The 24,240-nt window shown below is 34.9% G+C and overlaps 1 protein-coding gene across 1 annotated transcript in view; it reads left to right on the top strand.

Moving 5' to 3' along the window:
• Positions 1 to 24,240, top strand: part of MTBP (MDM2 binding protein) — a 52,710-nt gene that overhangs the window by 20,700 nt on the left and 7,770 nt on the right. Inside the window, exons 12-17 of the mRNA XM_004679995.1 lie at positions 6,557 to 6,730; positions 8,154 to 8,261; positions 12,436 to 12,597; positions 14,651 to 14,768; positions 16,857 to 17,012; positions 19,143 to 19,238. Of these exons, the coding sequence (XP_004680052.1) occupies positions 6,557 to 6,730; positions 8,154 to 8,261; positions 12,436 to 12,597; positions 14,651 to 14,768; positions 16,857 to 17,012; positions 19,143 to 19,238 (814 nt within the window). The remainder of the gene's footprint in view (positions 1 to 6,556; positions 6,731 to 8,153; positions 8,262 to 12,435; positions 12,598 to 14,650; positions 14,769 to 16,856; positions 17,013 to 19,142; positions 19,239 to 24,240) is intronic.

Here is a 24,240-nt window from a genome sequence, read left to right as displayed (position 1 = left end):
GCTTCACCAGAGACAGAGTGGGGAGCAGAACAGGCAGATCGATGAAGTACACTGCTGAGGGGAGCAGTGGGCGGGTCAGGAGAGGTCTGCCGCGCCTCTTTTTTTTTTTTTTAAAGTAACAAAATCTAAAGCCAGTAATCTAAACATTAACCCTAAGAAGCTAAAATAAAATCCAGGTAAGTAGAAAGAAGGAAATTAGACCAGCAATCAATGCATAAAATACTGAGGATTACATCTAACAAAAGAAGCACAAGACTTTATATTAAAAACTTTAAGGAACACTAAGAATAGTTAGATACAATCTTAAATGGAAAGATATATCATGTTCTTAGGTTGGTGACACTTCTGTCTAAATTGTGCTATAAATTCAGTCCAGTCCCCTTACAGAATTCCAGAAGGACTTTTCCTAGAAATTGACAAGCTAATGAAAAATTTATATGGAATTGCAAAGGACCTTCTATTGCAAAAACTTTACCTAAATGTAAGCACTAAAACTATAAACATAGAACTGAAGTGTAAAAGAAAAACTAAGGAATACATGACAGCAGGGCAATTTATAAAAAGAGGAAAAAAATCTTAAATTAATCAAAATTAAAAATCTACATTTTTTTGGGAAAACACATAGTACATTGAAGTTTCAAAAAGATACACCTAACAATGGACAGAAATATATATTTAAAAATTCTTAAAATTGTATGAGGAAATAAATAACCCAATTAATAAGTGGGTGAAAGGCTTGAGTAGACATTGCACTATAGATATGACTAAGAAAGCACATGAAAGAGGTTCACTATCATTAGATTTTTGAGAAAGCAAATTAAAACCACAATGCAGTTGTATAATGTATTCACGAGAATGGCTGTAATTGAAAGTAGTGGCTATCAGATGTTGATGAGGATGTGGATAAACTGCAAATTTCACACACTGTTGGTGAGCATGTAAAATGATACGGCTGCTATGGAAAACAGTTTGGCAGTTAACCTTGCACTGAACTATACAATCCAGCATATCCATTCCTAGGTATTTATCCAGAAGAAATGAGAACACATGTTTGCACAAACACTTGAAACCTAATGTTTATAAAGGTAATACTCATTAACAACTTAGAACTAGAAACTGCAAATATCCGTGAACTTGTGATTAGATAAGCACAGCCTGTTTTGTCCATTCAGTAATGCTCAGCAAGGTAGAGTCATGTAAAGAGTTGGGTGTACCCAAGTATGATAAGTTTATAAAGTCCAGTTTACTTATATGATTTCATTTATGTGAAATTTCTATAAAATAGGCAAAAGGAGACAGAAAGTAGGTCAGTGGTTGCTTGAGGCCATGATGGGGAGGAGAGATCAACTACAAATCCAAGCTGCTTTATAGTTATTGATGTACAATTGTATAATTTCCTTAAATTCATCAGACTTAAGACATCGGTGCATATACATGTACATATACACAGGTCCATATATCAGAAAATTATACCTCATTTTTATTTTTTTTGAAAAATCACTAGAAGGCTCTTTAACATAAATGAGGAGTTCTGTTTCTACTTCTATTTCAGTGATTCCCGGCACCAGTTCACCTTAGAAACCTTAGAAACCTACAATTAAAAAAAAGAGAAAGTCAAGCTGGACCCTACCCGAGAGTCCTTAAATCAGGATTCCTGGGCAGGTAACCAGGGCCTCAGGAGCTGCTCCCAGGAAGGAGAACCTCTGTCCTAGCTGAGTTCTCTAAACTGCAGGCTACGGAACCACTCTTAGTGCAGAGAGTCCTTCAGATGCTTTGGGGTAGAAAGAAGATTGAGTCACATACAGTGTTATTATAAAATGTTACTTCAATGAAAGTAATAAAAATTTAATGGATACAATTCACATTTTCCAAGTAAAAATGGAATTTATTATGAAAAAAGAATCAAGATTTGAGGACTTTAATTCCTTACATAGAAAAGGTGGGTAATATTTAGTGTATCTCAGAAGTTTGTTTGAACAAACAATTGGTAATAAAGTTAAAAACTCTTCACTCTGCTTTAGGTTTTTTTTTTTTTAATTCTGTCTAATCTGAAGTGTTTTCTGTTTCTTTGGAATAATAAAGAGATCATTGTTCATAATAGTGAGTGATATCTTGAATTATCTTCTGAATACCTTCTTTATTCACTTTAGCTTTCAAATTGTGTATTTTAGTGTGTTGCAACTAAGAAAATGTATATAGCTTATGCTCCTAAACTTACTTTTTTGAAATAGTCCTGGTGGAATTGATAAATCCATCTGCAATCTTGTAATCTCCACAGTTGAAGGCTTCATAGACCTATTAAACAGTATTATCATTTCTTAAACCATTTTAGATTCTTTCTAGAAGTACTTTTTTGGGCAGCCTCAGTGGCAGCTAAGGCCTATGCTTGATCATTCAAAATTTAGTCTGAGGAATGAAGTAGGAGATCATGTGAGACAAATACATTTTTGGGAAATGCTTTATGAATATTAAGTAATTTGTTGTTTTTCTTGTGCTTCCCCAGTTAACCCTACAGGCATCTCAAAAGTTGGTTCTAAGTTGTTTGAAAAGTGATACCATTGAAAAGTAGGTAGCCTTCTAAAATGTGCCCATTGACAACTGAGCAAGCTATTTTATTTTATTTTGGGCATAATTATACAAATAATTCATGTTATTTTATTGATTCTTAAGGAATGTACATAATTCTTGCCAGTATACCAGAGCATTCACTTAACATGAATAGTCTCGTAATCATCCTGCATATTATTAATTGTACCATATGAACTAGACATGAATTATTGCCCTGTCATATTATGATTTTGTTTTATATTGTTGAACTTTTCCAGTAAAAGTGGTTTCTGGGCACCTCCCTGGTGGCGCAGTGGGTTAAAGCGCATCATTAAGAAGCTGGCTGCAGCCACTTCAGCACAAGATCGATCTCTGGTCAGGGAGCTGACGCACATGGCAGGGCAGATCTCTCCTGACCCACCTGTCTTTGGTGAATCCACTTACTGCCCCCACACGTTTGGCCTACACCCCAGTTCTGTATGCATAAATAAATAAATCTTTTTAAAAAATGATTTCTTACAGTTAAGAATCACTGAAAACCTTGATAATATCACTTGCTTTTTATTACACTAGAATTTTGTTGCTAATGAAGTTAATAATGAGACATCATACAACTTACAGACCCTTGTAGTTTCTTCTTTTCCTCCTCCTATTTTCCCTTAATAGACATGCAAAATGGATGTTTGTTTTTGGTGAAGAGGGACATGCAAGCCTAGTCAAACTAAGTTGATAACCTAAGAATCATAACTGAAAATACAGAGAAGTTTTGTGTTACAATTATTTCCTCTTATTTCTTTAGGAGGAGCTATGAGGGTTGGATAACTATGCTAATTGTAAATCTGTTATTCTCTGTGGTATTTACTGAAAAGTTAATAAGTCTTCAATTAGCACCTGATAGATCTGGAACAATGCTTTTTAAGTGATTGCATAGTCAGTATGTTAGGGGAGTTCTTTAAAATAAATAGTTTTCTTTTGAGGAAAATAAGCTTATTGTAATTATAGGCTTCCGTGATTAAAGTGCTAATAAAAGGTGATAGTATTTAAAATGAATTGTGAAAAGGATGTCATGAATTGTGAAAAGGATGTCATCGAAGAGACACATATAACTTGAGTTGGCAAATTGCTAAGTTAGTGAATTAATTAAGGTTACTGTAACTCTTGGCAGACCTTAGTTTTTAATACAGCAGGTAGCAGCAAGTGGCTTTGCTTTATAATGACCTTTGTTTAAATTCCTTTTTTAAGATCAGTATATATGACAAGGATTAATATCTCTGTTGCAAAAGAAATAATTTTGGTATTTCATAGTTGTTTAGTAGATCAGTATTAACCCACAGTATGTTTATATATATATCTGTGAAATAATCTATTTAGTAAAATTATAGGTTTTTTCTTAGTCTAATATGCACACAAACATAATATATACATATACATTTTACATATAAAGACACACCTAAATAGCCTAACATCCTAGGACCTTTCTTTGTGAGCAGAACTCTGCATTCCTAACATCTGTGGATGACACAAATAATCATAAATTTAAAAAATCAGTTCTGTTGAGATATAATTTACAAACCATAAAATTGAACAATGTTAAGTACATGGTTCTAAGGGTTTTAGTTATTAGCAGAGTTGTGTCACAATAAATTTTAGAGGTTTTTCACTGCACAAAAATTCAACGCACTGTCACCACCTCTGTATTCCTATCACTTGTTTAACCTCCCAACCTTTCCATAACCTCTAATCTAGCTTTGTCTGTAAAGATTTGCCTGTTACACTTCATGTAGTGTAATGATATAGTATGTGGTTTTTATGAATAACCTCTTTTATGTACATGTTTTTAAAATTTCAGGGTCTCAACTACTCAACTCTTCTGCGCTGGGACAGTTCTAGAGCAGGTATAGATGATAAGTAAATGAGTGTGAGTGATTGCATTCTGGTAAAATTTTATTTACAAAATCAGGCAATGGAGCAGATTTGGCAGAGAGGACAGGGAGTGAGGAGGTGGAAGTAGGTGGGGGCTCTAGTTCATTGGCTTTCTGATTTTTTGCTGTGTGTTCTTACTGTGCTATAAGCCTCTTTTTTTTCCTGTTTCCTTTGGCATCTAGTTTCCATACTATAGACTTTCCTTGTGGTCCACTAGCATTTTGCTGCCTGTCATATTTATGAGAACACAAGAACATTGATTAGAAAGTTTGAGCACTGGGTACAGTTTGTTCACTGCTTTGCCCTTTATTTTAGGGTGATCTAGCTGTGACATCACATTAGATAACCTCCTAGTGTTGGGATTCATTAGTCTCCTCTAGGGCTGACCTCATTTCCACAAGCAAAACATATTTTACCTTCCATAAGGAATAAGCCAATTGGCCAGAAAGAGAAAGAAAAATACCGGTGAAACCATACTCATAGCAGGAGTATAATGGACCAGGCGAGAAAATAACAAAAGTAATGAACAACCATATACCAGAGACATTCTGTGGGGGTGGAGTGGGGAATGGGATCAGAAACGAGGTTGGAGGGGTGGGGGGCCGGGGGGGAGCGGGGAGGGAAGTGCATGGGACCATGGTGATGGCACATGGGGATTACAATTGAGATGAAGAAAAAAAAAAAAAAAAAAAGAATAAGCCAGTTGTCTCCTGAGCTGGGACATGAAAATCATTTGCCTTGATAGAAGGTGGAGAGGTCAGGGAACCAAGCTAGATCTCAAACAGATTTGTCACCTGCATTTTGCTTCCAGGTTACCTGTAACCATCATGCTGAAGTCTCTTGTTGCGTGTGTGTAGTATAGTGCTGCCTGTGTAGTATAAAGTGCTACCTGTTTGTTTTCTCCATTGTTTTCCTCAGTTTCTGTAGCACTGAAGACAGGTCTGTTCCCAATTGTTCATCTCCTTTCCCACTTTAAAAGTTAGTTGTCTTCTTTCAAATTTTAGTCTGTGTAGATTTATGCTTTTTAATTTTTACTTTAATTCAGTAAGTCTTGACTAAAGTTGATTTCCTTCTTTTTAAAACAAATTTCTGTTGAAGTAACATTGCATTGTCACCTTCCATAAGGTTATAAGGTGTGCCTCATTATAAATCAACATGTGTATATGCTATGTGAGTTCACCACTCAAAGTCCCTTTCTGTCCTTCCCCATACATGTCATCTGTTTTACCCCACTTACTCCCTCCCCTTCTGGTAATTACTAATTTGCTCTTATAATCAAAAAATTTTGTTTTATTTATTTCATTTTTTTGCTTAGTTTCTTTCTGTATCGTGTAGGAGTAAAACCATACTATGTTTTGGATTTCTTCATCTGACTGATTTCAATAAGATTTATTCCTTTTTTTCAATCTCTTTATTCTTATTTCATGGGAATTTTAGGAGATAGTGAAAATAAATGCTTATGTCCAATTCACTGTCTTTAACAAAAAGTAGTCTGCTTCTATTTTTAATCTCAAAGTTGTCAGTTTTTCTTCAACCTTCACTGTAACCCTCACTTGATTTGTTTTTAAAATACACTAGAAGCTGTCTTAACTGACCTTCCTGTAACTGGCATGCCAGATTAATGCATGCTCTCTATTCCTCTGTAAAATACATTATGGATGCCCACTGCAAGGGACAAAAGCTGCTCTTCGGTAGATCTGTACACTTTTCGTCCCACCAGTTGACTTGTGTATTTTTGTAAGGGTAAGTTTCAAGATACAGAAGCTTAGAAATAGTAGTTGGTACATTATGGTTATATTAAATCCATATTCTTGAACTCTAGTGAGCCACATCAAGAGTTAATGCATGAATGAATATACACAGTTTTAAAGTAAAATATTTAAATTTGATATCTTTTTTTTATGATGCTTTGCATTTATGGCTGCCTTTGTTAAATGAAAAACTACTGGCCCCAAATTTGTGTTTGGAAACAGCTTGATTTAAAATAACATAGAAGTGTCATTATACCCTATGGGTTAAATGTATGCTATTGCCATATTACATGCTGAATTTTCACATGCTTCACAAAATAATTGTTTTTGTTTAGTTCCAGATGTTGAAGTGAAAGGAGAGTTTTCTAGCTACTATCTGTTGTTACAAGGGAATGGTAATAGCAAATGTAAAGCCACATTGATTTATTCAGCCAACCAGATCAATGGCTCATTTGCACTCAGTCTAATTCATGCAAAGATGAAAGCAAAGCCAGAAGATGCTGAGCTGAGTAAGTGGAAAACATTTTTTTTTTTTTTAAAGATTTATTTATTTGTACATACAGAACTGGGGTACAGGCCAGAGGCTCAGGGATGGTGAGAGGCTTCACCAGAGACAGAGTGGGGAGCAGAACAGGCAGGTAGATGAAGTACACTGCTGAGGGGAGCAGCGGGCGGGTCAGGAGAGGTCTGCCACGCCATGTGGTCACCTCCGGGGCAGGCGGGGATCGAACTCATGCGGAAGTGGCTTTAGCTTCTCAGTGCTGTGCTTTAATCCGCTGCACCACCAGGGAGGGCCAGAGTAAGTGGAAAACATTTTTACATTTGTTTGTATACATATTAATTTGTAGTTTTTAAAATGAACTTATTTCCCCCCAGACTCCATTTTACTTTTAATAAAATTACCTTTTATCCTATTATTATTTTTACATTTTTAAAGGCCAGATTTATTAGGAAATAGAGAAGGAAAAGGTAGAGGCACCTACATAGTCCCAGACAAACTTATTTTTCATTTTAAACAGACTGTACTCGAACAATTTAGAGTGAAGAGGATTCCTTTCCCTTTGTACATATATCATTTTATTTACCATTTATTTCAGAACTAGCATCTTGTTTGTTTTAATTGTTCATCTTTTCTCTACAACCTCTGTTTTTGTCATCTACAATGACATGGCAAACTACCCCAAATTCAGCTTTAACACTACGGTTATGATTATGTTTCCTGGTCTTATGTCTGACTGGCTCAGCAGAATGTTTCTGTTTTGAAGGCCTGCACCTGACTGCGGTCATACACAGTTGAGACGCCAGCCACTTGGAGACTTCTAGAACTTAGGGTGTGAGGCAGCTTCTTTACCCCATGTTCAGTGCCTGGTTAAGATGGCTCAAAAGTGAGAGCTGACTTTGTCCTCGTGTGCCCTTTTTTGAGGCCAACTTAAGCTTCCTCACTAACTTCATAGTCTCGGGGTAGTCTTATTTCTTACGTGATTGCTAACGTCACTAAAAGCAGTTGTTTTAAGAAGCTTGAAGGATCTTTGTGACCTACAAGTGATTCAGAGCCTCTTTGACCATACCTTAGTGTTTGCACGGATCAGCCTGGATTCCTTGTGGAAGAGTCACACACATGTCTAGCAGACAGTGTCATTGTGGCTGCTCTTCCCAGCTGTGTTTTGTGTAGATGTTTCAGTAGCTGAGTAGGTCAGGTACAAGATAATGTGATGGAGGGAGGAGAAACCGTGTTATTTAAATATTTAAGAACTGCTCAAAGTAAAAAATGCAAAGTAATTTAGTATGCTTATTTTATGCAACTTAACTGTTGTGCAAGATTAAGAGATGTATGACTTTAAAAGGAAAAAGTTTTGTGAAACGTTTCCTGAGAACTGAGCATTAATTGTTGTCATAGATAATCTTCAATACTAATTTTTGTTTGTTTCTCAGGCTTGCCTTTTGACTTACTGCCACTTCCAGTTTTTTCTGGAGAGCAGCTTATACAGAGAGAGAAAGAGTTAGCTGATGTTCAAGCCTTCGCTTTGAAAGAATGTCTAAGCAAGTAACCATTTATATATTTCTTCCCACTGTAAATATTGACTTGTTGAGACATAACGCATTGTTGTGAGGTGTTGCACTCATCTGTAGAACTATTTTTGATAAAAATGATATAGAATAAAAAAGATTCACATCTTTTTTTTTCATTCAGATTGAGACTATTTCTGTTTATTTGTACATTACTGTTAACATTTGTGAAAGGATCTCTTCAGGCAAATTTTGTATTTCTTTACTTTTAACTGGATGATGGGAAAGATACCTAAGTTCTGTTATTCTGGTTAGTATTGACCTCTCTCTCTCTCTCTACCTACCTATCTGGCTATAATAGAATATAGACAGTAAGTAGAAGAAAATGCAAGTCCAGAGAAATTTACATGTTAACTTGAGCTTTGATTTTGACTTTAATCATGATCATCAATGGTAATAATACCATGAACACATTTCACATTTCAGGGAAAAATTAGATCGGCATTTTCAATAAAGGTAGTACATATTAAAAACAAGAAAAAAATATTGAAATATTAATATTTTTGTGCATGGAAATACCTATATTCCAAATCTTAACTCCCATTATTATTCACTTCTTGACTTTGTCTTATCCTGCTAAACCGACTTCAGGCCCTAATTGCCTGCAATAAGCCTCCTGTAACTTTTTATAACTCGGTTCTTTTCACTTCCCCCCCCCCATCTTTCAACTTCACTACCCCTTTATCCTTCTAACCAGAAAAACTGCCAGAGTGGGAGAACAGGGAGCTCTATGAAGCTGGTGCCTGCATGATCTCTTCTTTGAGTAGAATTAACCTTCAGACCACCTTTGCTGCTTGGTTGGGAAGAGAAATGCGGACAGCTCTAACTAGTTGCCATGTACAGGGGTGACTGGGAGCGCTCCCATGGTGAGGGATGCTGATAGACGCACCAGCAGCTGTAAGGATGCCACAATGGAGGCCAAAGGGCAAGGCACAAGGGCTGGTAGAGGTCTGAAGTGGGAGGAAGGAAACCTTCCTGAAAGTAGCTGCCAGACTCACCAGCACAGCCATAAAATGACCAACTTGCAATCTGAAGCATTAAATCTTGATTAGATTAATGATCCATTTAATCCATTTATGATGGAAATACTTTCTGACCCAATCTCTTCTCTAACCAGAGAATTAACATACAATATTATGACACTTTTGTTTTTTAAGTTTTTTTTTTGTATTGAAGAACTAGCGTGTAGGTCAAAGATATGGGATGTGTGTGTATCAGAGGACTCACCTGAGACACAGTGGGGAGCAGAACGGGATATTTACTGAAATACGCTGCTGAAGGGAGCAGTGGGAAAGAGAGGAGAGGTCTGCTGAGCCATGTGGCTCAGCTCCCTGACCGGGAGTTGAACTCAGGCCACAGCTGTGGGCTGTCAGGGTGATAGTGATGAGACTTAATCCCAAGGCCACCAGAGTGGGCTCTGAGACACTTTATTTTATTTTATTTTATTTTTTTAAAGATTTATTTATTTGTGCATACAGAACTGGGGTACAGGCCAGAGGCTCAGGGGCGGCGAGAGGCTTCACCAGAGACAGAGTGGGGAGCAGAACAGGCAGATAGACGAAGCACACTGCTGAGGGGAGCAGCGTGCGGGTCAGGAGAGGTCTGCCACGCCTTGTGGTCACCTCCGGGGCAGGCGGGAATCGAACTCATGCGGAAGGGGCTTTAGATTCTCAGTGCTGTGCTTTAACCCGCTGCGCCACCAGGGAGGGCCACTTTATTTTATTTTAAAATGTCACATAAATAACATTTCTGTTACAGTTTAATTTTTCAGAATATATCTTCACTAGTGTAACTCATTCTTAAAAATATCTTAGTACTATTAGAATAGTATATAAAATCTGTAATTTTTTATTTTACTTGACTTCTAGTTTTCTTGTATTTGGAAATAGTAAGTATGTTTCACTGATTCTGAAAAAAATTAAGAATGCTAAATAATTTTAAATAAAAGATTTTTCAGTCTGATGTAAAATCAACACCATAAAAAAACACCTGGGTTGCTCCAGGGTTATGGTCACTGTTCTGAGAACCCACATCTTTTTAATTTTATAGAATGCAGTGCAGACCTGATGATGCACAGCCTGCTGATACTTTCAGATATTCAATTCTATTTTTCTTTCATAAGTCCTTAGTTGTGCACTTTCTAAAAAATAGTACACATTACTGGTGCATTTTTAGACTCTAATCCAATATTTTTCTCCTAAATCTTTATCTGCTATTTGTGTGCAGACTCATTTGTGTAGAAATTTATTTTCCACTGAGGTAAATTATCCCCTGCTGATAACCTTATTAAACTAAATATGTCCTCCCTCTTTTTCAGTCAAGGTCAATATCAGTCTTACCTGCTTTCCAGATTGTCCAATATTGTAATATAATTGACAGTTTTAATAAGCTTAAGTCAGGTTTATTACTTAAGCATATTTTTAGTTTTATTAAAAATATAGGGCTAATTTCTGAAGCACTATTCTTATACATCTTTCATATGAAAGCAAGCCATTGATAACTTTTTGCTTTAGGTGGCTCCCAGCAGATTGTGCAGAAAATAAAAAGCCTCAGTGCTTTGTACCTTCTCACTAAAGAGCTCTAATAAAAGCAGCATATATTACAACTCTTACTTACTTGGCCATGCTTACGTTCACGATTACAGAAATGATGCTTTACTTGTCTTGGCTCAGAACTGTACTGACCTTACCTGTACACACATTGGTAAGGGATTTCACAAAGGTGTTTATCATAAAACTGATGTGCTAAAGCAGAACCTTGAGACTGGCTACTTGCTCCTCAGCCTCTTCTCTTGCATTATGTATGTACCGACCACACAAAGTGTAAGGTGATGTACTGTACAGTCGCTGTCTAAGAGCACAGCACTGAGACTCGCAGGCAATACATAGTCAATAAATATTGAATTCTCACTGAATATATAGCTTACTATTTTACTATGAAAAAAACAGTTTTAGTCCATAGTGGTTTTAAAATTAAATAACTTTATAAAAATAATGCATGAATATAGTTTAAAAATTCAAATGGCACTGTAAATCTTAAAATGGAAAACAGTAGTGCCCTCACCTTTCTTCTCTCTCTTTCTGTTTCTATCTTTAGACAGCTACTTCCCGCCGGTTTTCCTGACATTCACAGTTTTGCCAGTAATATTTGTGTGTGCGTGTGTTACTATTTCTTGATTTACTAGATTCAGACATTATGTTTTGATATCTAAATATGGAAAAATAAAGGCTTAACTTTCCCACATCACCTTTTTCTTTTTCTACTCCTTACAAAGTAAGTCATAAGTTTTGGTCAAATCAGTGGTCAGTTTTTAACAGTAGGATCACTGTGTACATAGCTCACTACTGAGTCACATAATGTAGGGTGATGATCAGCTCTTTTTCTTGTATATTCTTTGTTTTTCTTATGCTTGATAGGTACCTTACTTTAATATACCCATTCTTCCTAACCTCCTTTTTTGGCTGGAATATGTCTTCAAGTTATTGCTTCTTGAGTAAAAGCTCATGGGCTATACATTTTTCAAGCTCGTGCATGTCTGAAAATGTTTATTTGGTTGATAATTGGAATGGGATTTTCACTTGCCATCCTCCGTTTAGTACGTCAGAGGTATAGCCTCTCTGCAGGCACCCAAATGAACTCTTCCTCTGCTCAGCTGGCTCAGTTACTACTCTACCCTCAGCTTGCCTTTTTGAAAACTGTTAACTTTTATCTTTTTTTTTTTTCCGTCCCTCTGCTTCCTCTGCAGTGTTAAATTTTGGGAAGAAAAAGAAAGTGGCCAGGCTACCACATTAACTTAAAGTCTTACAGATTTTATTTTCATAGAAACATTAACACAAGGCCATTCCTAATTCTCTATAGTATATTATTGAGAGCTTTTTTAAACTTGCTGTTACTGTTTATCACCTTTTGGTGTGAACAGATGATTTTTTCCCTGTTATTATTATTATTATTTCACAGATTATTATTTTTTCACATCAAGTGGAAAGACTGCCATTACCTACAAGTGGGATTAAAATAAAAGCAGTCCTCCACAGGAATCTGGAAAATTTCACTTGTTTTATTTTTGAAAATACTTCCCATAAAAGGTAGTAGACAAGCTCAAGAGAGACGTTAAAGTAAGTTGTGGTTAACTGTATTTGTCTTACAGAAAGGAAAAAGTTGGCAAAGCAGCCTGAAGTAGTTTCTGTTGATGAACTAAAGAGTCTATTAACACTCACGAGGGAACAATTTTTAAATCATTTTGATGCTGTAATTCCTAAAAAGATTCTGATGAAGGCAGATGAAATTAAAATCTCCAATATGTTAAATGGTAAGTTTTTGTTACTTGAAACATTAGGTACTTTGTGTGTGTGACATTTATGACATTATTATATATTATTAAAACTAATGTATCATCCAAATCAGTACACCATATAGACTTCATAATGACATATATTTGTATTTGCAAGTCTGTATGTACAAATAATTAACTGTATTTTTCATCATTTAAGCATTAAAAGTCTTTCATAGCTTCTCTCATAAATATGTTCCCTGTAATTGGTTTTGGTCAGAGAGATGATAATATTACCCATTTAACTAAGGTTATTGTGAAGACTGAAATAAATTGATGCGTATAAAACAGAGAGAACGTAATATATGACAAAAAATTGTTAGCTGTCATTTGTAGTATTATTATTATTACTGTTTTTACTTGTCAGAACCAAAGTTGAATAGTAATGTAAAGTAAGTTGAAAGATGTTGGCTACATTCTAAGGTTTAAGGCTACTTGTCAGTAGAGGCTGTATTCAGTGAGAGAGCGCAGCTTCTCAGTTACAGCGTGGTCTCTGGAGCAAGACTAACCAAGTTGAATCTGTGATCTGCAACTTGCCTGCTGTGTGACCTTGGACATGGCTTCTAACCTCTCTGAGCCTCAGTAGTTATAGTCTTTAAGTTAGGAATGACATACATTGTCTGAGGATTAAATGAATTATTTATAAGTTACTTAGAGAGTTGACTGGTATGAAGTGAGTACTGTTATTTGTTGGTTAAATAAATAAGTAAGCATTTAGAGTGTAGAAGAATAGTCACAGAGTACTTGATTAGCAGCCCAGACACTTGCCACCAAAAGACAGGGTACATAGTGGTGTTTGACCTACTTCTAGTGACTTTTTCTTTATATTTCTAGTGAAAAGTCATGTCAACATTAACAAGCAGATTAATTATTAGTTTTCTTAAAATAACCAACATTTCTTTGGTCTTATTAAGAAAGGGGAAGTGGTATTATTTAGATGATCTTTGTTGGGGCTAGTCAACGTAGGCGTTAAAAATATTCTAAAATACTCAAGTCTAAATTATTTAATAAGTAAAGGGAAGATAACATGCAGTTGGTTTCTGTTTTTATTTTTATTTAAAAATTATTTTACCAAATCATTATTTTTCTCTTAAGTCCCCACTTTGTCAGGGTTGATGATAGTCAAACAGCTAATAGTCCATATATTAGAATAGTGTGGTAATTCAAAACAAATTTAAAAACCAAATAGCTTTGGGATCCTAAATGTAGTGCAGTTAGTAATTTTGACAGTATTACAGCAGTTTGGGTGTATGTATAGCTTACAAGAACGGAAGCTGTGCCTTTAGGTTTTTGATGAGACTCAGAATTATCAGCCATCTCAGTGTTAGTACACCACAGCTTATAGTTAGAAAGATGAATACACTCACATATATTATTGTTATAGGAGTAAAATAGCTTTTAATGTTAGTGACTTATTTGAAGATGTGTACATTAAGGCATCTTACATTAATGATAAGTGAAAATTATTCTAAAGTAACCTGTACCTGAGAACAGAATGTTAATTATTGTATTATTGTTTTTTGAGAACGAGGCAACCTCTTTTAAAGACACATTTTTCTGGACATTGTTGCTAATTCTTTTTCATTTATAAAAATCACATGGTATGTCCAATATATTCTCTATGTTGTAGTTCCCTTTTCATGTAGAACTAATTTCACAAAATATAACAGTTATATTTTTATTCCACATAAGTCCTCACAGTACTAATTTTTGAGTTCTGATTCGTAGCTTTTATTTTGAGATAGTAAAACAAGTTTACATGCCAATTTTTTTTTTTTTTTCATTTCTGAAAAGCTTTACTATGGCATTTTGCACATTTCAGGCTGTTTCAGAGGTACCTTAATAGATGCCTGAGGTAAGTTTTATACAATTAATTGAATGTGACTTTACACACATTTTCAGCATATATGTGTATATATATACACACACACACACACACATATATGTATGTATGTGTCTACATGTGTATATTTTTCTAAAGCAAAATTCAGCTTGTTAAATACCTTTTGGTACTATGTGTCTTTCTCATTAGAACCTAGTCCAGAGGAACCTGTTTCTTCATGTCTAATGGAAAATAATCCTCTGGAGTGGCCAGAAAGGCATGTTCTTCAAAATTTGGAAACTTTTGAAAAAGCTAAACAAAAAATGAGGTAATATTTAAATATCTTAGACACAAAGTACATTCTGTACAATCCTTATCAAAGTTTCAATTGTATTCTTCAAAGGAATAGAAAAAAATTACTAAGATTTGTATGGAAGCACAAGTGGCTTGATCCATAAATTCAAGATACAGAATGGCCAAAGCAGTATTGACAACATAGGGAAAGAACAGGAATATCACATTTCCAGACTTCAGTTTGTAGTGTAAAGCTACAGTAATCAAAACTAGACACCTCTCCAAAGAGATATGTGGAAAGCCAAAAGGCACATGAAAAAAATGTTCATTATTATTGATTTGCCGGGGAAATGCGAATCAAAACTATAATGAGATACCATCTCACACCTGTGAGAATGCCCTTATCACAAAATCCGGAAATAACTGGTGTTCTAAGGATTTGGAGGAAAAGGAACAGTCTTAAATTGTTGGTGGGAAAGTAGACTGGCCCAGCCCCAATGGAAAACACCTGTGGGGTTTCTCAAAATACTAAAAATCAGTCTACATTATGACCCAGATATTTCTAGGTCACTGTCTGAAGAATGCAAAAACACTAATTACAATAGCCACATTATAGAAGCAACCTAAGTACCCAAAGACAGATAAATGGGTTAAGTTGTGGTGTATGTACATAATGGAATTCTACTTAGCTTTTTAAAAAAGATGAATGTTTGCTATTTGCAACAACATGGATGAAACTGGAGGTGATGGTAGGTAAAATAATGGAAACAGAGAAAGACAAATACTGTATGGTTCTATTATTTAGAATAAACAAAACAAAGGGTGACAAAACCAAACCATCAACAGAAATGTACCAGAAGTGAAGCTCCAGGTCAGGAGTGGGAGGGTAGAGAGCACATGGGTGGAAGGGGCTCACTGGGACCTGGCTCAGCACTTTGGTGTTTTTGGTAGTGGGTGTGGTGTGGTGATGTTCCAGCTGCACAGGTGTGATCCTGTACCTCTTTATCACGTGCCTCACACCACTGTCACCTCAATAAAAAGAAAGAAGATATTTTAAAGAAGAAAGAAATTAGGGATCTAGCTAGAAAATAGAGTCTCTGCTTCAGAATTAATCTAGTTCCTACTCTGTCATTTTTAATAGCTCTCACTTTGGTTCTGTACTGTAGCTTATTATTAGTATCGATATCTGAAAAATAGGAATAATGATTGTTTTCCAGTCTTTGTAGTTGATTTTCACTTTACACCACACTTATTTTCAGGTTTTAACTTCATTTTGAGATAGGACCTATTCTGTTTTCTTATTAAGGAAATCTGTGAGGATTAAGAAAATATTGTGTGTAAAGTAGTTGAAGGTATAAAGTCATACAGATATTTCAAGTAATAATAATGATTCAGTCCTTTGCACAATGTCATAATCACAGTCAGAAGACGCCTTGGGGAGATTTCTCATTACTGTCATATTTCATAGCTGTGCTTCAAGTAATCTTTCTTGTTCCTTGGGTTGGTCTCTGTCCTTAAAAATTGCAATATTGGGCCCTCCCTGGTGGCATGGGCTTAGGATGCAGCACTGCGAAGCTCGCTGTGGCTGCTTCAGTGTGAGTTGGGTGCCCAGCCCTGGAGGGTGACCCACATGGTATGGCAGACCTCTCCTGGCCTGCCCACTGCTTCCCTCAGCAGTGTACTTCATCAACCTGCCTGTTCTGCTCCTCACTCTATCTTGACTCCTGCACCTCTGGGCTGTATCTCATTTCTGTATGATAAATAGATAAAAATCTTTAAAAAAAATTGCAGTACTGTGGGGTTTTGGAACATATAAGAGAGTTTAGATTCAAAATTTAAAATTGATAACTTCACACTAAATAATCCTACCATTATATATAAAGAATATAATTGTATTTCAGTTAAGTAGTAACATTGTTGACAAGGTCATTTTTATAATAGATTTTTAAAAATATATCTTGATACAAAATGACTTTCATGTATTTTACTTTATTTTCTTTCCTAAATGTTGCTTCTTCAGTTTTCCTTGTGTATTTTCCTGGTTCCTGCTCATGTCAGCTTTTCTTGACTATAGTGAGTCCTAATCTACTTTTAGTAAATCTGTATAACATTATTTTTCCAGAACTGGCTCATTACCTCTTTCATCTGAACAGTTGCTGGGCCATAAAGAGGGTCCACGGGATTCAGTCACTTTGTTAGATGCTAAAGAATTGCTGAAATTCTTTACCTCAGATGGTTTGCCAATAGGAGACCTCCAGCCTTTGCAGATTCAAAAAGGGTAAGTTATAGACTTAAATTTCCCTTTTTTAAAAAAAAAAGACCTCTTTTTGCAAACATTGTAGCTTACTTCCCCAGTTCTACGGTGCTGCATGCACTAGTTAGAATTCACAAGTTTTATTCCACTATTTTTAAGGTGACTTTCTCACATCTTACCTTCACCAAATGTTTTGGTATTGAATATGAGGGAAACAGGAATAATAAAAGCAATGTCAGTATATTCCCTATAGAAGCCACTAGCTTCTGCTTTGAATACAAAAGATAGTGCTTTTTAAGAAAAACTATCATTTGACTTGCACATTTTTTAACATTCTCTTTTCTGATATTTTGTAGTTTTGATTTACTTGTCATGACATTGTCAGTCATGCCTAATAGTTGCAAAAAGCACAGCTTTTCAACTGAAGAGAAAGGGTAGTGTAATGAAAATGCTTTTGAACTAACATTGCCAAGTAAAACTCCAGTGTCTACATGAATAATTTACAACAAATTTGACTCCTATGACAACTTTTACTGAGTGACTGGTTAATAAGTACTAGGTGTGGCTGAAGTTGACTTAACTGCAGGTAAAATTGTGACAGCAGATACTTGTGAAATTTGAATAAATTGCTTATTATCTCAATTTCTTTTTGATTATTAATCCTTTCTTTTGAAAATCTGCTAATGGACATAAAAAATTTTAGGTCACTTTTGCAAAGCTTCTTTTGGTAAATAGTGATTTTCAAGGTAAAAGTTGGAAAGAATTTACTTGAACATAGTTATGTAAAAGCATTTTTCCTTACTGGATGGTTTCACTCATAGCAGGAGTATAATGGACCAGGCGAGAAAATAACAAAAATAATGAACAACCATATACCAGAGACATTTTGAGGGGGTGGAGTGGGGAATGGGATCAAAAATGGGGGGGGAAAGGGGGGGAGAAATGCACGGGATTATGGTGATGGCACACGGGTGATTTGGTGATGGGAAACCCGTGGGGATTACAAAAAAATTAAAAAAATAAAAAAATAAAAAATAATAAAAATAAAGCATTTTTCCTTTATGTATATTTCTAACAGAGGTAGGAAGCAACTTTGAAAACTTGAGGAACACTGTAACTCATGAACTTAATGATATAACATTTTGTAATTTTTGTAATTTAGGAGTAAGTTTTCTTTGCTCATAGCTTTGAGAGAAGGATAACCTTTTTCTGTGGGAATCAAGAAAGTTAAGTCCCTACATTTTCGTCTATTATGTTTTGGATGATTGTCGTTCTTTAAGCGTGAATTGGCAGTCAGATAAGTTTGCCAAAACTAATTATGTGGGTTGTACTCTTTTGGACCAGAATGCCTTTCTAGATGTAATGTTGTAGGGTAGAAATACTGAATTCTTTTTGTAGGTTATAGGTGGTTTATCTAGGAAAGTGTGATAGAGTTCCTTGACATTAGTAAAGAATTTTATAGTTATCAAATATGTCTGTTAACATTAAAGTTGAAGAATGAGCTCTTGAGCAATGAATAAAGAATCTACATACTCTTATTAAATGTCTACCTGATCAGGGAGCCATCCAGAAAGCTGTGTTCAGTTAACTAAGTGGAGATGTAACTCCAATGTATTTGCCAAAGAAATGTTCACATATTGATGTTGAAAAATGATCGCTGATTCCTCAAAAAGAAGTCAAGACATCTCTATTCCCAGGCAGAAGAAAATGTGCCCTCTTCCCCATTTGTTGTAGTGGGAAGTCAGTACTTTTGTTACCATCAGTTTAGTTTTGACTTCTAATTATTCTGCCATAAAAAATAATTTAACTAGCATAAATACTAGAACACTCCACCAAAGGGGAAAACATCCTTTAGGTATAGTGTTGCTTCTTAATTTCACATTGCAAATCACTCGCCGTTCTTGAATTACGATTTCTCCAAATAGTTTTGTCACATTCTAATTTTGAAAACTTAAAAGTCCCAGAAAATTTAAGTGACATAATGTAAGGCCTAACCCTGCTTAATTTCCTTCACATGCTTCTGGTGTATTTATCTTTTATCCCTTATAAGATTTTGCTGTGGAAGAGGAAGTCAGATTTACAGTGTTAGATACTTAATTGAGCTATCTCTTTGTCACTTAAACCTTAAATACAATGAAAAACTTTTTGTTTCAGGGAAAAGACTTTTGTTCTGACACCAGAACTTAGTCCTCGGAAACTTCGGGTTTTACCTTTTGAAAAAGCTTCGGAATGTCACTATCATGGAATTGAGTAAGTTTTTTTCTTTACATTTTGCTCTCTTGCATGTTGTCGTTGTAGTTCAATGTGACTATGAGGGGTGACTAACAAAATGATAGAAATTGACATATAAAGACAAAAAAGAAAAAACAAAGCAACACATACACAAACTCACCTTTCATCTGGCAAGAAAGAATATAGGGGAGGAATGAGGTATAGAGTTACAGATTTTAGGAAGAGGAAGAACATTTTTGTTTCTGAAATAGTTATATAAGTATATTGTAATGAGACCAAATTTGAAAGGTGGTTTAAGTCCCAAATATGACTGTTGTGATGACAGGGAGGTTCGTGTTTTATTTTTGAAGCAGTGAAAAACCTTTATATTAAGGTGTGAAAACGTATGTTTTTAGGTTTGTGTCATTGGTGAAACCTTATTGTTTTTTTGATAAATTGTATTGAAGTATTTCAGGCAAGAGATGTTGAGGGACTAAAATAGCATGAAGGCAATGAAAATAGGAAGGGGGATACAAACTTAAAAGCTAGGTAAAGAACTTATAAAATGAATTAGTTGTTGGAAATGAGAAAAAGAGGTAAGAATTTCTTTGGTGTTTCTTGCTGCGGTACATAGAGTAAGTGATGATGCAATTTAGAGAAACAGGAGCACCCAGAGGTCATTCCAAAGGTATTTAGAATCCTTGTTGTATTTAAGTAGGATTTCATTTAAAGAATCTTCACATAAAGTTTGACACTACATTCAAAATGTTCAGTTACTTAATTTTCAATAGCAAATTATCTTCCAATAAAATAGGATGTAAGATGTTCTACATGTTCTAGTCAATGAATTAAAACAAGGAAAACTGAAGAATTTAAGAGTTATATGTAATGAAAAGGAGACCTAAGAATATTTTGGGCTTGGTTTTTTTTTTTTGGTTATTTTTGTTTTGCAGAGAAGATATTTGAAATGCTATTAGAAGTAGTAGGAGTTGTAAAGTGACCAGTAATGAACTACATATCAAAATCATAATTTCCCTTTAAAATAGTGACTTTCAATTTTAAGCACAGTGAAAAAGTATTGGGTAAAGACGTAAGTACTGGAAGTAATCTTAGCAGAAAAAGTAGAATGGAAAAAAATTACAAATGTTTATAATATTTGATTGCTATAACTTAATGAAAATATTAGTGATGTACACTGACAGATTTTGTGAAACAGTTTTTATAGTTAGTTAAAATGAGAAAGATTGAAAATAATATCCAAGCTTTAGGGGCTTGGTTAAATAAATTAAGTAGGTTCATAAAATAAAATTCTGTGTTGCCATAGAATATTGGTAAGTATATAAAACAATCAAAACTCTCAGACATTGTTGAGAATTTGAAATGTTCCATCTGTTTTAGAAAAGGATCTGGCAGATTCTTGTAAACCTAAACATGGCTCAGCAATTCTAATACTGGGTATTTGCCTAAAAGAAATGAAAAAACAACTCCACACAAATACTTTATAAGAATGTGTAGTGTGATTTTAATCATAAAAGCTCCAAACTGGAAACAGCTTTGTACATCAATAGGAGAATAAACAAATTGGTGTATCTCTACAAAGCAAAACTCAGTAGTATCAAGAAACAACAAATTGCAACATTAAACGTCTGTCTGAGTGTGGGGAAAAAAAAACAAAAACATTTGCAATAAGAATCTGAGGACTTTAAATGAGCAATAGGAACTAAAACATGCAATAGTGAATCATCTTTGAAGAAATGCAAAATGAATACTAATTTAAATCTAAGTGGTTCAGATAAGACTATCAAATTGTTTTGTTAGCAGTTGGCAGCTCAGAGTAACTACTGAATCATAAAGAGATAAGAAATGCCACTTGTTTAGGCTTTTCATTTCTGATATTTAAGGAAATAACTTCTTGTTTGAGAAAGTAATGTTTTTCTTTAACATCAAAAGTCAGGTATTTCCCAAGTAGTCTTGATTTGCTAAATAAAATCTTTATTTAGCTCTGTATACTTTGTGTAATGATTACAAATATTTCTTCATATCTGTTTTCAATTTTCCTTAAAGTTATTTGGAACTTCTTTAGATAGATAGATAGATAGATAGATAGATAGATAGATAGATAGATAGATAGATAGATAGATCGATAGATAGATATTTGGAACTTCTTTAGATAGATAGATATAGATATAGATATAGATATAGAGATATAAAATTTGGACTGTTTCCAGTTTGGGGCTTTTATATATAATTTTTTTACTTCTTCCCCTTTTGATTTTTATTAAAGACCTAGAAATTAAACATTTTAGAAAAGTTTATAATAAAAAACAGCAATTCATTTCATTATTTCCAAGTTGCAGTTTTACTTTTTTCAAAAGCAAGTTTTTGTTTGCTTTTAATTTTTCTACCTCTCTATTCTAAACAGTACTCTCCTATCAATTTTTAAAAATTTCTCCATGTAGAATGTGTACAAGACAATAATGAATACCACTAGCATATTAGTAATAGCTACATGGCAAAATATTGACCCCATGAATGAAATACGTTTTTCTTTTCTTCAGCCCTGAAGCACTGATTTAAATGAAATAATCTGTAACTTTTCTAACTGATGACAGACATATCCATTATATATTTTTTAATTATTTTCACCAATTATTTTCAGTTGTTTTGATTCTAATGCCCCTGTACATTCCCTCTGTTTTTAGTTTACTACAGAAAATATTAATAGTACATAAAGTATGTAGAATTGTAAAGGATAATATTTTTCATGATCATCTGTCACAATACTAAGAGTTACTTGAGTACTATTTCCTGGTAAGCCTAAAGCTACATAACACTTTAGATTCATTTATGCAATGGAATATTATGAGAGTCCCATTTATCATAGAGGGATAACTTGACTTACCTAAGCCTATAAGCCGTTAAGCAAATCTAGCCGTGGGTCTGTTTTCTTCATTACATGAGAATTATGCTCATTAAGTTGGGGGCATTGAGATCAGACTAAGGAAAATGCAAGAGGTGAGCAGAGCAAATACGGAAACATGCTTTTGTCAAGATTTGGCTGTGTAGTGTGGGGTCTGCTTATAATCAATACCGAATGTGGAGTAGAAGCAATCTTAGGTGCAATTTTAAAGTTAATAGGAAACTGCAAAGAAAGTTCTCTCTTCCTGTGTTGCTCTAAACCTTTAGAGTTGTCTGGTTTTTCCTCTATTCTAATGTAAGGAATATTTGGCAAAAATATAGGACTCATCAAATAAGTGTTTTCTTCAAGCAAAGTAAAATACATCTACTGGTGGCTTAATTTCTTTTTTCCTCCACTTATCTGTCCTATCCTGGAATGAAGGATACTAGTGACTGTAAGATGCACTATATTTTTCCTCAACACAAATTAAACTTTTCTGTCAAACTGTGATAATCGGTTGGTCACACCAGTCTCTGGTGGCTTTGAAATTTCTTTCATCTATTCCAAGAGACTTGGCAGTCTCACCAGCCTTCGGTGGCATTGCTTGGTGTGATAGGCAGTAAGTATCTTGCCTTTTTTTATGTTTGTAATACAAAATAGCTTCATAATCTCATAGGCATTTTTTCTTGCCTTTGGATGTACAGAACGTTAAGTTATATATTTTGCAAGAAAATAGGAACTGTAGTCACTCATCCAACAATGCACATTAACTACACTAGTATGAAATTTATCCATGCTACTTTGCCTCTGCTGCTTTAATTGTAGAGAAACCCGTTTCAAGGACAGATCACAGTATAATTGAAAACATTTTAAATAGTAATCAAAGTCAACAGGCACAGTGCTCATAATTCATTTGAAGGGGTAGCATTATGAACAGCTGTTATCAAGAGATTAAAACTAGAAGGAAAATTCTGCATCTTTGAATCTGAATCTTGAAGTAGGGAAAATAGTAATTTAAAGTCAAAATATACATTTTTTTTTTCCCTCAGAAATTCCCATAGAATGATCAGGCATGCCATTGCCTCTTACCTAAAACTTTTCTTCACATTCATAATTCTTAGTTTCACTCTAGATTCTATCAATTGCCTGCTACAGACATAGGACTTATCAGTAATCCTTAGGGTTGCTGCTGATTTTTTAAAGATTTATTTGTGCATACAAAACTGGGGTACAGGCCAGAGGTGCAGGGGCAGTGAGAGGATTGACCAGAGACAGAGTGGGGAGCAGAACGGGCAGACTGATGAAGTACACTGCTGAGGGGAGCAGCGGGCAGGCAGGAGAGGTCTGTCGAGCCATGTGGTCACCTCTGGGGCAGGCGGGGATCGAACTCATGCGGAAGTGGCTTTAGCTTCTCAGTGCAGTGCTTTAATCCGCTGCGCCATCAGGGAGGACCCTGCTGCTGATTTTTAATATTTGTTTCATTAAACATATTAAGTATATTTGTTTCATTAAACAACAGACTAAAAAAAAAAATAACAAGAGACTGGAGACACCTAGGTCCCAGTGACTGCTCTGCCACCAGTTAACATTCTGACTTAGGGTTCCCACTTGCTCCCCTGTTAAATTAACCTTATTGGATTAGAGCAGGGATTTTTTTTTTTTTCTTCTTTTAGTTCGAGGTATACTTTTAGAAACTCCTTGAAAACTATTTAAAAAAAAATCCAAAAATATCGGTTCTCAACCTGGTCCTAAAGTCAGAAGCTGGGCATGTAATTCTGAAAAACTGCAGATTATCCTAGTATCCAGCCAGGGTTTATCCCTGAATAAGGTCATTCTTACACTTTACAGAAGAGAGAGTATAAGGAAATGGTTGAAGTTTGCTCTGAAGTCTCCATGTTTAAATCCTAGTTATTTCCACATTGTCAGCAAATGAAAAGAGGTGCTATGGTTAGAAAGTAAACCTGATGATGATGTTAACGATGATGCTGATTTGGAAAGCTCACATGTGCACATTCAAAAAACCTGCACTGTAACTCTTTGAGATAAGTGCTATAAATTGTATTTTACAGACAAGGCAATAGAAACATAAAGTTTAATGATTTGTTCAAACTCACACAACTAGTGTTGGGACCAAATTTAAGT

The sequence above is a fragment of the Condylura cristata genome, unplaced genomic scaffold, assembly GCF_000260355.1.
Source record: "Condylura cristata isolate star-nosed mole 26May11 unplaced genomic scaffold, ConCri1.0 scaffold00009, whole genome shotgun sequence".
Taxonomy (NCBI): Eukaryota; Metazoa; Chordata; class Mammalia; order Eulipotyphla; family Talpidae; genus Condylura; species Condylura cristata.
This window is presented reverse-complemented; position numbering and strand designations above follow the sequence as displayed.